We start from the raw sequence: 12,870 nt of genomic DNA, 5'->3' as shown, positions 1-12,870 counted from the left end.
GCGCTATGGAGGGGCTCCTGCGGCCGGCGCCGGTGGATGATACCGTGTGCTATCGCCTGTTTGCCGCGGCGGCGGCGGGGCCGGGCGGCGAGGCGTTGCTGCGTCGCTGCGCTGAGGCGATCGTGGTGCGGTTCGCGCCGCTCCTGGCTTCCTACATCTGGCAGCGGCAGCCCTTCGGCCTGCACTACGTGCCGCCGCGGGGTGAGCCCCGTGGGGCTCGGCGGTGAAGAGGCGGGCGGGAAGCGGCGGAATGTGAGGGAGGGCACGGTGGGTGGGAAACGGTGGCGTGTGAGGGAGGGCCCGGTGGGTGGGAAGCGGCGGAGTGTGAGGGAGGGCACGGTGGGTGGGAAGCGGCGGAGTGTGAGGGAGGGCACGGTGGGTGGGAAGCGGCGGCGTGTGACGGGAGGGCTTGGCGGGGCGCTCAGGCTCCTCTCCTTTCTCTGCTCCCGGCCAGGCGAAACTCCGGCGCACATCGGCGGCAGCACGGGGTTCGGCGATAATGTGGAGGACGAGTGGTTCATCGTCTACCTCATCCGGGAGATCACCAGGGAGTTCCCGGGGCTGGCCGCCAGGTAGCGGGCCCGACCTCGCTGAGGTGCCCGTTTGGGGCGGGGGCTAAAGGAGCAGCGTCCTGTCTGAGAAGGGCTGAGGGAGCGTCGTGTCTTAAAAACCCCGCGGATACGGAACCTGCCTTTAATAACTAGATTTAGAAATGTGTTGTTGTGCTGTGTGCACCTTTTCCCTGGTAAGAAACCGGTTTCTCCTTGTCCAGGATCGATGACAATGATGGAGAGTTTCTCCTAATAGAGGCAGCTGATTTTCTCCCGAAGTGGCTGAATCCTGAGAATAGCAACAACAGGGTGAGTTAAACTTCTGTGCCAACTGGCAGGTGGCTCACCATGGCTTTTGCCTTACCAGTTGGAGTTTCCTCTTGCACTTTCATCTACCCGAATTCTCTGACTGCCACTGAAAATCCGGAGTCCTTACTAGTGAATAAACTTATGATCAGGGCTCAAGACTTGTTTAAATTAACTGAATGTTTTATTTGACTATTTTCATACTGGTATTATGAGCTTCTTTATGCTTGCTGTGGGTGTTGAATGAGAGTCTTCACCAGTGGACACCTCTGATACTTGATTCTGCTCTGTGTGCCCTTGCAGAATGCAGTGTTGAGTTAGTGCATCCTGTAAGGATATCTGGAAATGATTACAGATGTCAAGTGGTTCTTCTGGAATTGCTTGTTGATGGAAGGAAGAGAGAGAATGTTGTTATATTCAATTTATTCTTATACTAATGGCAAAAATATGGAGACTTTGGCAAAAGTTTGGAGACTCCTTCAGCTAGATCTGACTCTTGCACACAAATCATTCTTCAAGAGTTGTTCCATACTGCAGAGCTAACTAAACTTTTTAAAACTTCATGCTCATAGTGGCAGATGTGAAGGCAGTGAAGCTGTTGGATTATTGACTTACCTATAAAATCAGGATACTGGAGTGCGAGGAAAGCTTGGATAACACAGGAACTCCATAATGTATTTTGAATTGTCGTGTAAACATGCCATACTGCTTTCCTCAGGAGCACTCTTGAATCTTCCTGAGCTGTCTAGCTCTGTTGTAGACACTTGGATTTTTTTCTGCTGTACTATTGAGTGCTGAGGCATGAGGGTTTGCTCCCTTAGATCAGGGAGTGATCAGGACAGGAGAATTGGTGACTCTACAAGGAGACAGACTGAGTCTGTTGTAGGTGAATTAATTGAGCAGATTCTTTCATCTGGAGTATGCATCCAGGGAGTTGATAATGTTGCATCCAGTTCTTTTCTTAGGATCAGGAACCAGCAAAGGTCATGTGTAGCACCTGAAAGAATGTTTTTAGTCCCTCTCTTCTTCTGTGTAATTCTCCTGAACCAAATCTCTGGTTGAAGAGAAACTTTGGGTATTACTGTCATTAAGGAAACAAGATATATCTGACCAAACTTGCTGCAGTTAAAACAGAGGGGTTTATTTACTGGTTGGATAATGGTCCTTAACATGTGAGACCACACCTGGAATACTGTGTCCAGTTTAGGGCTCCCCAATTCGAGAGAGACAGAGACCTGCTGGAGAGAGTCCCATGGAGAGCCACAAGGATGATTAGGGGATTTGAGCATCTCCCCTGTGAAGAGAGACTGAAAGCCCTGGGGCTGTTTAGTCTGGAGAAGAGAAGGCTAAGAGGGAATCTGATCAATGTCTATCAGTATCTGAGGGGTGGGTGTCAAGTGGAGGGGGCCAGGATCTTTTTGGGTGGTGCACAGTAATAAGACAATGGACAATTGATACAAACTTGAACAGAGAAGGTTTCACCTCAACATGAGGAGAAACTTCTTTATAGTGAGGGTGACAGAGCTCTGGAACAGGCTGCCCAGAGAGGTTGTGGAGTCTCCTTTTCTGGAGACTTTCAAAACCCTCCTGGATGCATTCCTCTGCACACTACCCTAAGTGATCCTTCTTTGGCAGGGGGCTTGGACTGGATGATGTCTGGAGATCCCTTCCAACCTCTAACATTCTGTGATTCTGTGATCTGCATTTACCTCATCTCCCATTATAAATATATAAATGCTGTTTCCTGTATTTGTCTATTTGTATTTCAGTATTCTCTGTATTTAAACAAATGCATTTCTATATAAAATTAAACTGTGCATTGCTTGGTGTGTGACTGTTCTTACCCTGCTGATGGGCATGTAACTGTGTCCCAGGTGTTCTTTTACAAGGGAGAGCTGCACATCATCCCACTGTCAAAGACAGATGAGCAGGAATGTGACCTCTCTGCTGCCAGCCTGACAGTCTCGCAGGCATTAACACTGTTATCCACCCGGTCTGAGGAGTGCCTGGCTGCAGAACCCATCAGAGCAGCAGTCTATAAACGCATCAGTGGGTATGTGGGCATTTCCTTTTGGTCTCTGCAACAGTAAGATTGGATTCTGTGCTGTCTAGGGTGCTTTTCTGTAATCAATCATTTTCCTGTTAGGTGTGATAAAATTGTTTGCTTTTCAGAAACCACCAGCTAGAGGTCTTTCTGTGGCATTCTTCTAAAGAAAGAGATTCATGTCCTTCAGGCTGTAGTGCCCGCTGAGCACCCTGACAGTGATTCACTGCTATGGCACCATACCTTACTATGTCAAGAGTTGTTCTTCCTTAACATCAAAGTTGTCTGAGGCTTTAGAAGCTCTTTGTGCGGGGAGAAAGGGGACTGCAGACTGAAATGTAGAACCGGCACTGTTGTAGAAGAGAACTGGTTTGGTCAGCATTGTACCTTACTTTTTGCAAGGATCCGGCAGCTTGAGCCTCATGACTTCTACATAGGGTGTGATGAAGGGTACTGTAGAGCTGGACATGTTGGTCAAATTCACAAATTATTGAATTTACCAATGCAGAGATTGAATTTTTATTAGCAAAATGTGTATTTTTTTATACATGTGTGTATAATATAGATATATAACAGAAATGTTCAGGTTGGAAAAGACCCTCAGGATCACCAAATCCAACCAGTAACCCTACTCTGCAAAGTTCACCCCTAAACCATGTCCCCACGCACCACATACAGACCACCTTTAAACACATCCAGGGTTAGTGACTCAACCACCTCCCTGGGCAGCACATTCCAAAGCCTGACCACTCTTGTTGTGAAATTTTTTTTCCTAATGTCCAGTCTAAACCTACCCATTTGCAGGTTAAGGCCATTCCCTCTTGTTCTATCACTAATTACCTGTGAGAAGAGACTAGCACCAGCCTCTCTACAATGTCCTTTCAGGTAGTTGTAGAGAGCCATAAGGTCTCCCCTCAGCCTCCCATTTTCCCAACTAAACAGCCCCAGCTCCCTCACACACACACAATACAGAGAAAACCAGACATCGCAGGTGTTAGATTAAATGAGTTTTAACTTTAGTTTAGAATAATCTTAAGGCATTTGGCACCCTAAGTAGCTTAATATTCGAGTGAAAGTGGGAAGAACAATTAGAAAGGAGTGGTTGGGGCTTGCAGTGCACTTAACACACTATGTTACAGGTATCCTGAGAAGATCCAGGCCTCGTTGCACCGAGCCCACTGCTACCTTCCAGCAGGCATTGTGGCGGTGCTGAGGCAGCGTCCGTCCCTGGTGGCTGCAGCAGTCCAGGCCTTCTACCTGCGCGATCCGGTCGACCTGCGGGCATGCCGTTGCTTCCGAACCTTCCCCCCAGAGCAGCGCGTTATGACCACAGTAAGTGAGCCTCCTGGTGGGACTTGTCACTCCATTGGGTTCTCCAGCTGGTAGAGGTTCTATGATCAAGTGGTGTCACAGAATCCCAGCATCTGAGGGTAGGAAGGGAACTCTGGAGGTCGTCCAGTCCAACACTGCTGCTAAAGCAGGGTCACCCCGAGCAGATTGTCCAGGGTCACAATGTCCAGGTGGGTCTGGGATCTCCCCAGAGAAGGAGATTCCACAACCTCTCTGTGCAGACAGGTACCCTCACACCAAGGAATTTTTGCCTGCTGTTATGATGGAACCTCCTGGGTTCCAATTTGTGCTTATTGCCTCTTGTCCCACTGGGCATCACTGAAAAGAGTCTGGCCCCATCCTCTGGCCCCAGTCTTTAGCTTGATCAGCCTTGATTTGGTCCCCTCTCAGTCTGCTCTTCTCCAGGCCAAACAGCCCTAGGTCTCTGTCATGGACTGAGTTGAACCTGCTGCCTTTACTTCTTACGGGGATGTTCCAGGCCCCTCCGTATCTGTGTAGCCTCTGCTGGACTCTCTCCAGTAGTTCCCTGTATATAAATATATGGATTTAATTTTTAAAACAGCATGTTTTCTGATTTACTTATTTTTCTTCTGATGCTAGACATGGATTAACATTTCATTAGGTTAATAGCTTTTCTGCCTTCAGATTGACATGGCTAGACGCTGAAATGGATAATGGTGGGATAAGCATTTCTGAAATCAGGAGTTACTGCTAATAGGTCCTTACACAGCTGTGTGAAAGAGATTTTATTAAGTATTTTATGAGCATTGTCCATGCAGTGTTGTACCTGATACATCTTTATATCACAGTTATACCCCTAGACTCCTCAAAATAACATTTGGAGTCACATTTTGGACTTCTAGACTGTTCTTGAGATCTCAACTTTGTTTTTATTGATTGAAAAGAGCTCCTATATTTTTCAAAATACACCTTGCAGATGTGAATGCTGAGGGGTTTCTCTAGCATCTTTAGACTGAATTAAGTTGATGTTTATTTAGAGAGGTCAACTTGGAATATGCTTTGTAAGATTTGTAAAGCAAAATATCTTAGGCAAGTGTATCTAAGAAGCATTTTGAATACCATCTCAGGTACTGTCTGCTATATGGGTGCTTTAAAGCAAAATTTAGGTAGGCTGGTGGGAAGTTGATGCCTGTACATAAGACAGTCACACTGCAGTGAGTGTTCTTTTGTCCTGCTTTTTTCAGGTGACTTTCACCAAGTGTTTGTATGCACAGCTGATGCAGCAGAAGTTTGTTCCGGATAGACGCAGTGGATACACACTGCCCCTCCCATCTCACCCTCAATACAAAGCTTATGAGCTGGGCATGAAACTGGTAATTGTTTTTATTGCATTTTGTGCTTAAGTCTTGAGTTTGCTTGTTAATCACAGAATTGTCAGGGTTGGAAGGGAACTCAAAGATCATCCAGTTCCACCCCCACTGCCATAGGCAGGGACACCTCACACCAGATCAGGTTGCTCAGAGCCCCATCTGGCCTGGCCTTAAAAACCTCCAGGGATGGGGCCTCCACCATCTCCCTGAGCAACCTTTTCCAGTGTTTCACCACCCTCATGGTGAAGAACATTTTCCTAACATCCAATCCGAATCTCCCCACTTCTAGTTTTGCTCCATTCCTCCCAGTCCTATCACTACCTGACATCCTCGAAAGTCCCTCACCAGCTCTTTCATAGGCCCCCTTCAGATACTGGAAGGCCACAATAAGGTCTTCTTGGAGCCTTCTCCTCTCCAGACTGAACAACCTCAGCTCTCACTCTGTCTCCATGAGTGTCCAAGTAATAACTCTGCTTCTGACTTGTCTGCTTGTAGAGAAACGTGAGCAAATCCGCAGCTAACCATTTTTCTGGAAGTGCAGTGCCATAGGGCGTTTGCTTTTACAGGAACAGAGCAGTCTTGTACTTCCACAAATTATAAATACAGGTAAAGTCTTCATGCCTGTGTGAGGAGCAGCTGGTGCACTATAGATCTGTTTTCTAGATTGCTTTGCCCATGTAGAGAAACTTTGCAAAGTCAAAATGCTCCATTATTGCTGGAGAAGGACAGGTTGCAACTTCCAAAGCAAGATACTGCTACCTGACATATAACTGGGTTTGGTACCAGTCTGTTCTATACAGAGTGTTTAAAGGTGCACTTAAATTTGTCATCTCTTGAATGCCTCTTCTTGCATCTCTTATACAGGCTCATGGCTTTGAAATTTTGTGCTCGAAATGCAATAAAGTATCTCCTGAGTCGAAGACAAATGTGCCACATGGTCCCCTGTGGGAGAGATTCCTCAACAGCCTGAAGGAAAAAAATTATTTCAAGGTGAAGTTGTGTGGATGTGTTTTAAACAAAATTCCAGAAGAAACGTTTTTAAGCTCTTGAACTTGTGTAAATAGCCACAGCAGGGCAAAAAATGTAATGCTTCTGTCTATGAAAATGAATTACTGTTTTAAAGGAGATAATTGCAGTTTGTTCCCCTTTGAAATCAATTATTTTAAAAATTTTAAAGGAGATAAGTGCAATTTGTTCCACTTTGAAATGAATTAGTTTCTTTTAGACATTAAAAAGGAAAAAGCAGGAATTGGGAATGAATTAATTCATCTAAAGAAAAGGGAAATACAGCTAAAGAAAGAAACCACAATATGGTTGAGTGTCAGTATGACTGTTTTCACTGCTACTTTTAATTTGCATGCCTCTAGAATGAAATATTTTTAAAGATCTATACTTAACACCCCTGGGCCCACTTGGGCCCATGTAAGTATATTTTTTTGTATAGGCTTTGTGGGGTTTGGTTTTGAGGTTTGTGTGTGTGTGTGTTGTGGGTTTTTTTAAATATATGTTTGTCTTTCTATTGAAGTTTATAAAGTGCACATAGTTGACTATTTGGAAGTTATCAAACTGGACAACTCTGTTGGAATGCTGAGGTTTGTATTTTTCAGACATAGGAAAAGGGGAGTATTTTAACAGCACAGCAGTGCCACTTCTATGGGTAATTTCCAAACACCAAGAGTTTCATTCACAATTTCTGTAGAAGTTGTAACCAGGATGTGTTAAATCCACCCTGTGTGGGAACCGTAATATTGTCTGTGCTTGTTTGTAGTGTACAACTTAAAACTTCAATTCCTGTTTGACTGTGAAAACCTCTTAGGTCTATTTCCTATATTCTGTTCCAAGCATAGATGGCACAGCAGTACTTGTTTGGATTATTTGGATTATTATTATACTACTTGTTTGGATTTTCTCAGCACTAAATTTCTGTGTGGCAAGGAGTTTTCATTAGGAAGCCTGACTAAGAAGGAAGGGGAGGGAGAGCTGTTTAGATTTATACTTTGTGCTTTGAATTCAATAGGGACAGCTGGAAGGATCTGCTAAGTACCTGGAACTGTTGCATATGGCAGAAGATTACTTCCAGCAGTCTGTTACCAAGCCAGAAAGGTAAGAGCTACTTGAAATTAATACACTACATACAAGCACTTTAATTTACCTGTTTTAACACTTGGTAACCAACAATAGAACTCTTTTCTCCATTGTACACTTGACATTGGTGCTGTGGCTAGAACACAGAGTTATTAATTTCTCTAGAATACTCTCTCCTGGTAGAAGTTATTGCTTGGGTAACTATTTGTCTTGGTTCTGTAAAACACTAAGCTATTCCAAGGGGGTTAAGAGGTGACTGAAAAGCATCATTTGCTTGGTTGGCTGTAGAAAGTGTTTAAAAGTTTCATTGAAAAGCAATCCCAGTGAATAGTAAATATGGAGTAATCTGTCTCCTTTGCTCAGGACAGGCAGCTGGCTGTAGATTTCTCGTCAAGATCAAATCCAAAAAATTAGATCATTGCAAAAATATCTGAGGGTTTGCCAGCTCATATCTTGACTGTTAGTTGCTCACATTTCCAGTCTGGCAATCCTAATGTTTACCAAGACAAAATAAATGTAAAGAAAAAAGCCCACGACAAATGGAGCCCTCAGCAAGGAATTGCAATCATTGACTGTGGCTTGTTTTGGCTGATGCTTTCTGTGTAATGTTCTGGTGCCTCCCCTAAATTCACATACCTTTTTGACCTATTTGCACAAAAGGAATAATGAAGAATTTAAGTGGAAACCTGCATAAGGAATGTGTGATGCCATTGGCATTGTAATGTTCATAAAAATCCATTTCAGTAAACTGATTTTTTTTTTTTACTTCTAGCTCTGCTGAAGTGAGCCCAGGTAATGAAATCTTGACATTACTACAGACAACCACCATTGACTTGAAGGAACTTGAGAGAGATGCAGCTTGTCTTCCTCCAGAGGATGGTGAGCAGGATGGGAGGGTGAATTATTCCTCTCAAAAATGATTATTTGGCAGGGAGGTAGGTTAACATTCCCAGCTCTCTACCAGTCTGTGTCTGCTTATTTCTCTCCTCTCCTGTGACTACCAGAGGTGTTACACATGGGCTGTCATTTAAGATAGAGGCAACCAGTTCATCTGTGTAAGCCAAGAAGTTCGGGGCTGTGAATTGGCAACTTTCAGTCTATGGTTTGATTCCACTAGACCAGTCACACTCTGCACACTTACACCAGATCAAGTACTTTGTGTCAAAAGTCTACCAGACAAAAAATGTTTAAACTTTTCATAATAGTAGACCAATTCCAGTACTGACAATGCAAAGTTAATTATTAATATCTCTCTGGTCTCTTCTGATGGCCAGTATAAGACAAGCATAAACTTTATATAATATTTCTTTTTCCACTCCTTTGACAGCAGTGTTGTTAGTTGTTGTCAGTGTGTAGTACAGGTCACATCTGTGTCTCTGAATGATCCAACATTTAGCAGTCAAAGGTTGGATTAGTTCCCCCTGCATAGTGTAAGCCTTTTCTTCCTGCATTTATTGGCAGAAGGATTATCTGTGACTGGAACAGGACCTGCTAGTTTGAAGCTGGCTGTAGAGCAGAGTTTTAAAGTAGTAAAATGAAATCCGAACTCTTCTCAGCTTCTCACTGTCTTATACCCTGTGTTATTCAGTAGCAGTTTTAAAACTTCATAGTGCTGTAATAAGCCACAAAATGCTGGCAGTACTGTGAACCCTTTGCACTTGGCCTTGTGGGCTGGCAGTCTTGTGCAGAATACCAAGCATGTCCTATGTTCTTTCAGATGACACTTGGCTGGACATTACACCAGATGACCTAGATCAGCTGCTGAAGGAGGCAAGAAATGAGTCCCTTCCTTCCTCAAATGAGGAAGAGCAGAAATACGACTTGGAAGCAGTTGCTGAAAGCATGAAGGCTTTTGTATCCAAAGTCTCCACACATGAAGGAGCAGAAATGCCATGGTAGTACTGCTTTTAAGTTTGGTGTAGAATGGTTTTTCATCTTGGTTGATTCTGTAACGCAGAGAATCGAAGTTTGGAAGTGTTCTGTTCAGCAGAGGCTTGAAACAAAGCCCTGTTAGTAGTGACTGTATAGTTGCTCATAGACCATTGCAGCTTAAAATGCTGGAAGTTGTGCTATTTTCCAGCACTCTTACTTCATTTGGCTTTGTGGGTTTTAACATTGTTTTAATCCTTTTAAAGTTGAAGGCTGCTTCTTGATCTTTCTCAAGTTCATCTGTGCTGACATGTTTCTGCCACTAACTACGTAGACTGCCAAGATTTGTCTGATGAGGCTGTGCAGAAATGAAACTGAAGTTAAGGGAATCTGTCCCTGTGAGCTAAGGCTGTTGATCTTTGTGGTACAGCTGTATTTAGATTTCCTGTAGGTTAGTGTTTTTTACACTACTGAAGCACTTGCTGTACACCTAGAGGCAGGAGAAAAGAACCACTGTGGGTCCCTCTCATTGCTCTCAGCAGTGGAAGAAAAGAGCTAACTGGAGATAGTTAACTATTTAGACAACAGCAGAATGTCACTAGATTAATTGTGAGAATTAAGAAAGTGTGGAAATATTGTATGGACAGGCCTTTAAAGAAAAAAAAGTGAGGTAGTAGCATATTGTGCAGGTCCTTTTTCATAGCTTTAATATTGAGAAAATAATGCTGTGTGAGCTGTGTCAGGTCTACTTAGTTTATGCTCTTAGCTCTTTGATCCATTTTAATTAAAGTCTCAATATCAGATTTACATTGTAGGTTTTTTCAGTTATTTAAAAAACAAAAGACAACAATGAAAAGGTAAACCACTGAGCCTTAAAAGAGAGCAGAACAAAGTCTTTAGTGTTCTTTCTAGGCAGCAGACCTCACAGATTCTCAGCTTCTTAAATCTTTCTCCAAGGTGTAATACACCACCACTTTGTTGCAGAAGGATTCAGGCATGCTTATTTTGGTTGCCTTCAGTTCAGTTTTTGTTTGACCACAAGAAACAATTAAAATTGTTGGTCTGACTTACTTCTTCATGCCAGGAATTCCTCCACTTGATGTTTCATTCCTGATTTGTACAGGCCTTAGACTTCTAAGCACCTCCAAGACCATCAGTTCACATGTCCCAACTTTAAGCTTGAGAAAAATCATTATATGCCTGGTTCAGGTTTATGCACACATAAAAGCTTTACATATTTAACGATACTTTCATATTTCAGGTCCTCTGATGAATCTCATGTTACCTTTGATGTAGATTCCTTCGCAAAAGCCTTAGACAGAATTTTAGGTGAGATTGCTTCTTTGTTTCTTCAGAATACCTCATTGTTGGTTGGCTTCTCTGGGTTTTCTGCTCACCCCATGGGTTCAGTGCCGGTTTGTTTGCTCTTTGAACTGACACAAAATCGTATACAGGGGCAGACTCAGAAGAGCTGGATTCTGATGACCTGGATGAAGAGCAGGAGTTTGACTTCTCTGATGAGGATGATGAAGACTTAGATGCTGAAAATCAAGGACAGGACCAGAAGGTATCACCTAATGAGCTTATAGGCAGTCTCAAGTCATACATGAACCAGATGGATCGTGAACTGGCACATACCAATGTTGGTAAAAGTTTCACCACTCAAAAGAAAGGGGTAAGTATTCCTTGAGGTCTAGTTTGTAGCATAATAGAGAGTAGGAAAGATGCTAAGTGGTCATTCTGAGTAATGAGATAAAAAAAATTTCTGTCTTCTGATCCCTTGGTAACTAATTATTAAAAAAACCCTTATCCCATGTGCAAACAAAATGTGCTGCAGTGGCACCATGATAATTTTTTTTTTTTTTTCACGAAACAAAAACATACCTAAGCTTTAGCTTGCAGTCAGTTTCCAAGATTTAAGTAAGGCAGTTTCAGTAGTAAGGCAGGCAGCTGCAGCTTGGCTTCTTGAGTCCTGTAGCAGATTAATAGGAAACTGAGCCAGGGCTTGGTAACCCTCTCTGTCCTTCTCTTGGAACTTAATCTGTAAAATGTGTGTGATGATTTTTAACTGGCATCAGCATTTGGTGACTAAATTCCTGCCTGTCAAGACATTGTGGAATGTACTGGGCTTTGTTGGCTGCAGAAATGTTTCCTTGATTCTTTGATGGTTTACGTTGGGGGCCGGGGGGGGGGGGTTGGTTTTGTTTTTTGTTTTTTTTTTTACCCTATTTATGCAATTTGATAAAACTTTCTCTTTATACTTATCATAGGCAAGTTTTGCTAAAGCAACTACATCTCAAAGTGCTGGCCCTGATTCTGGAGCTGAAGATCCTGAGTTGACGCCAGTTGATGTGGATATGAACCTAGTAGCTAACCTGCTTGAATCCTACAGTGCTCAGTCTGGTCTGGCAGGACCCACCTCTAACATTTTACAGAGCATGGGAGTGTACTTACCTGAAAATGCTGACCACATTGGCTCTAATAAGGCAGCAACAGAGTAACAGACTGTCCTAGGTGAGAAGACAGTGGCTGCTTGAGAAATGAAGCATAAAAAGACTGGCAGGCTTTGGAAGAAGAGGGAAAAGGTTTGACTTTAAAGATCCTGAGTGAATTTACCTGCAAAAGCCATGTTTATAGAGAGTCCTTTAGCCATGGTTGGGTGGTTTCAGTATCTGGAAAGCAGTTCATGATCTGAAAATGCTCCTGCCTTCAGGGGGAGTTGGAGGAACGGTGTTCTGCTGTGGATTTGGGAATGCTGGTTAAATGTTCTGCAGACACTTAATCGCTTTTCCAAAAGTACAATGCTTCATTGTAAAAACTTCTGATAATTCCTGTAAGAATCTGTTCTTTGTTAAGCAGGAGGATTTGAAGAGAAATTGGATTGAATATGTAAATATTGGCTCTTAAGTATTTTTGTTTAATTTGTTTAAATAAAAAGCAGAAATGCAGCTTTGATTCCTGGAGGTGTTTTCTTTTCTTTGAAGGTATGCATAACTTCCTCAGTGCGGTATTGAAAGTTCTTGGAGTTAAAGCATTTCATCATTGGGCATGTTTTTAATTCCATTATTGCTGAATGTTGGTATTTTGCCAGCAGTAGCTGTATATGAGCCCAGGCTGAACAGTTTGGGATTGTTTTTTTCAGTGCAAATGTAGCTCGAAGGCATTCAGCACATTGCTTTCACAGGGAATGAAAAATATGAAGGCTTGGTTTTAACAAGATAAATTTGAAATAAAGTATGTAGAAATTCTTGATTTACAAACAGCAAGAACTCAGTCCTGCCAGATCTGAATTGGTTTCTACAAGTCTTTATTTTTTTCTTCCACAGAGCAACTA

General features: G+C 42.9%; 1 protein-coding gene across 1 annotated transcript; it reads left to right on the top strand.

Moving 5' to 3' along the window:
• The first annotated feature begins 5 nt into the window (after nt 1-5).
• On the top strand, nt 6-12,357 carry ECD (ecdysoneless cell cycle regulator). Its single transcript, XM_054382312.1, has 13 exons — nt 6-201; nt 455-572; nt 773-860; nt 2,732-2,910; nt 4,041-4,233; nt 5,457-5,585; nt 6,447-6,572; nt 7,600-7,685; nt 8,440-8,546; nt 9,385-9,562; nt 10,798-10,865; nt 10,991-11,211; nt 11,807-12,357. The coding sequence occupies exons 1-13, from the start codon at nt 6-8 to the stop codon at nt 12,035-12,037; spliced, it is 1,920 nt and encodes a 639-aa protein (XP_054238287.1). The 3' UTR covers nt 12,038-12,357.
• The last annotated feature ends 513 nt before the right edge of the window (nt 12,358-12,870 follow it).

This window comes from Indicator indicator, chromosome 7 (genome assembly GCF_027791375.1).
Source record: "Indicator indicator isolate 239-I01 chromosome 7, UM_Iind_1.1, whole genome shotgun sequence".
Taxonomy (NCBI): Eukaryota; Metazoa; Chordata; class Aves; order Piciformes; family Indicatoridae; genus Indicator; species Indicator indicator.
This window is presented reverse-complemented; position numbering and strand designations above follow the sequence as displayed.

Bases quoted from the DNA above. Each gene is read 5' to 3' on its own strand.
- ECD (XM_054382312.1), top strand. From the start codon at position 6: ATGGAGGGGCTCCTGCGGCCGGCGCCGGTGGATGATACCGTGTGCTAT. The intron at 202-454 runs GTGAGCCCCGTG...GCTCCCGGCCAG, and splicing joins GCACTACGTGCCGCCGCGGG to GCGAAACTCCGGCGCACATC. The intron at 2,911-4,040 runs GTATGTGGGCAT...ACTATGTTACAG, and splicing joins GTCTATAAACGCATCAGTGG to GTATCCTGAGAAGATCCAGG.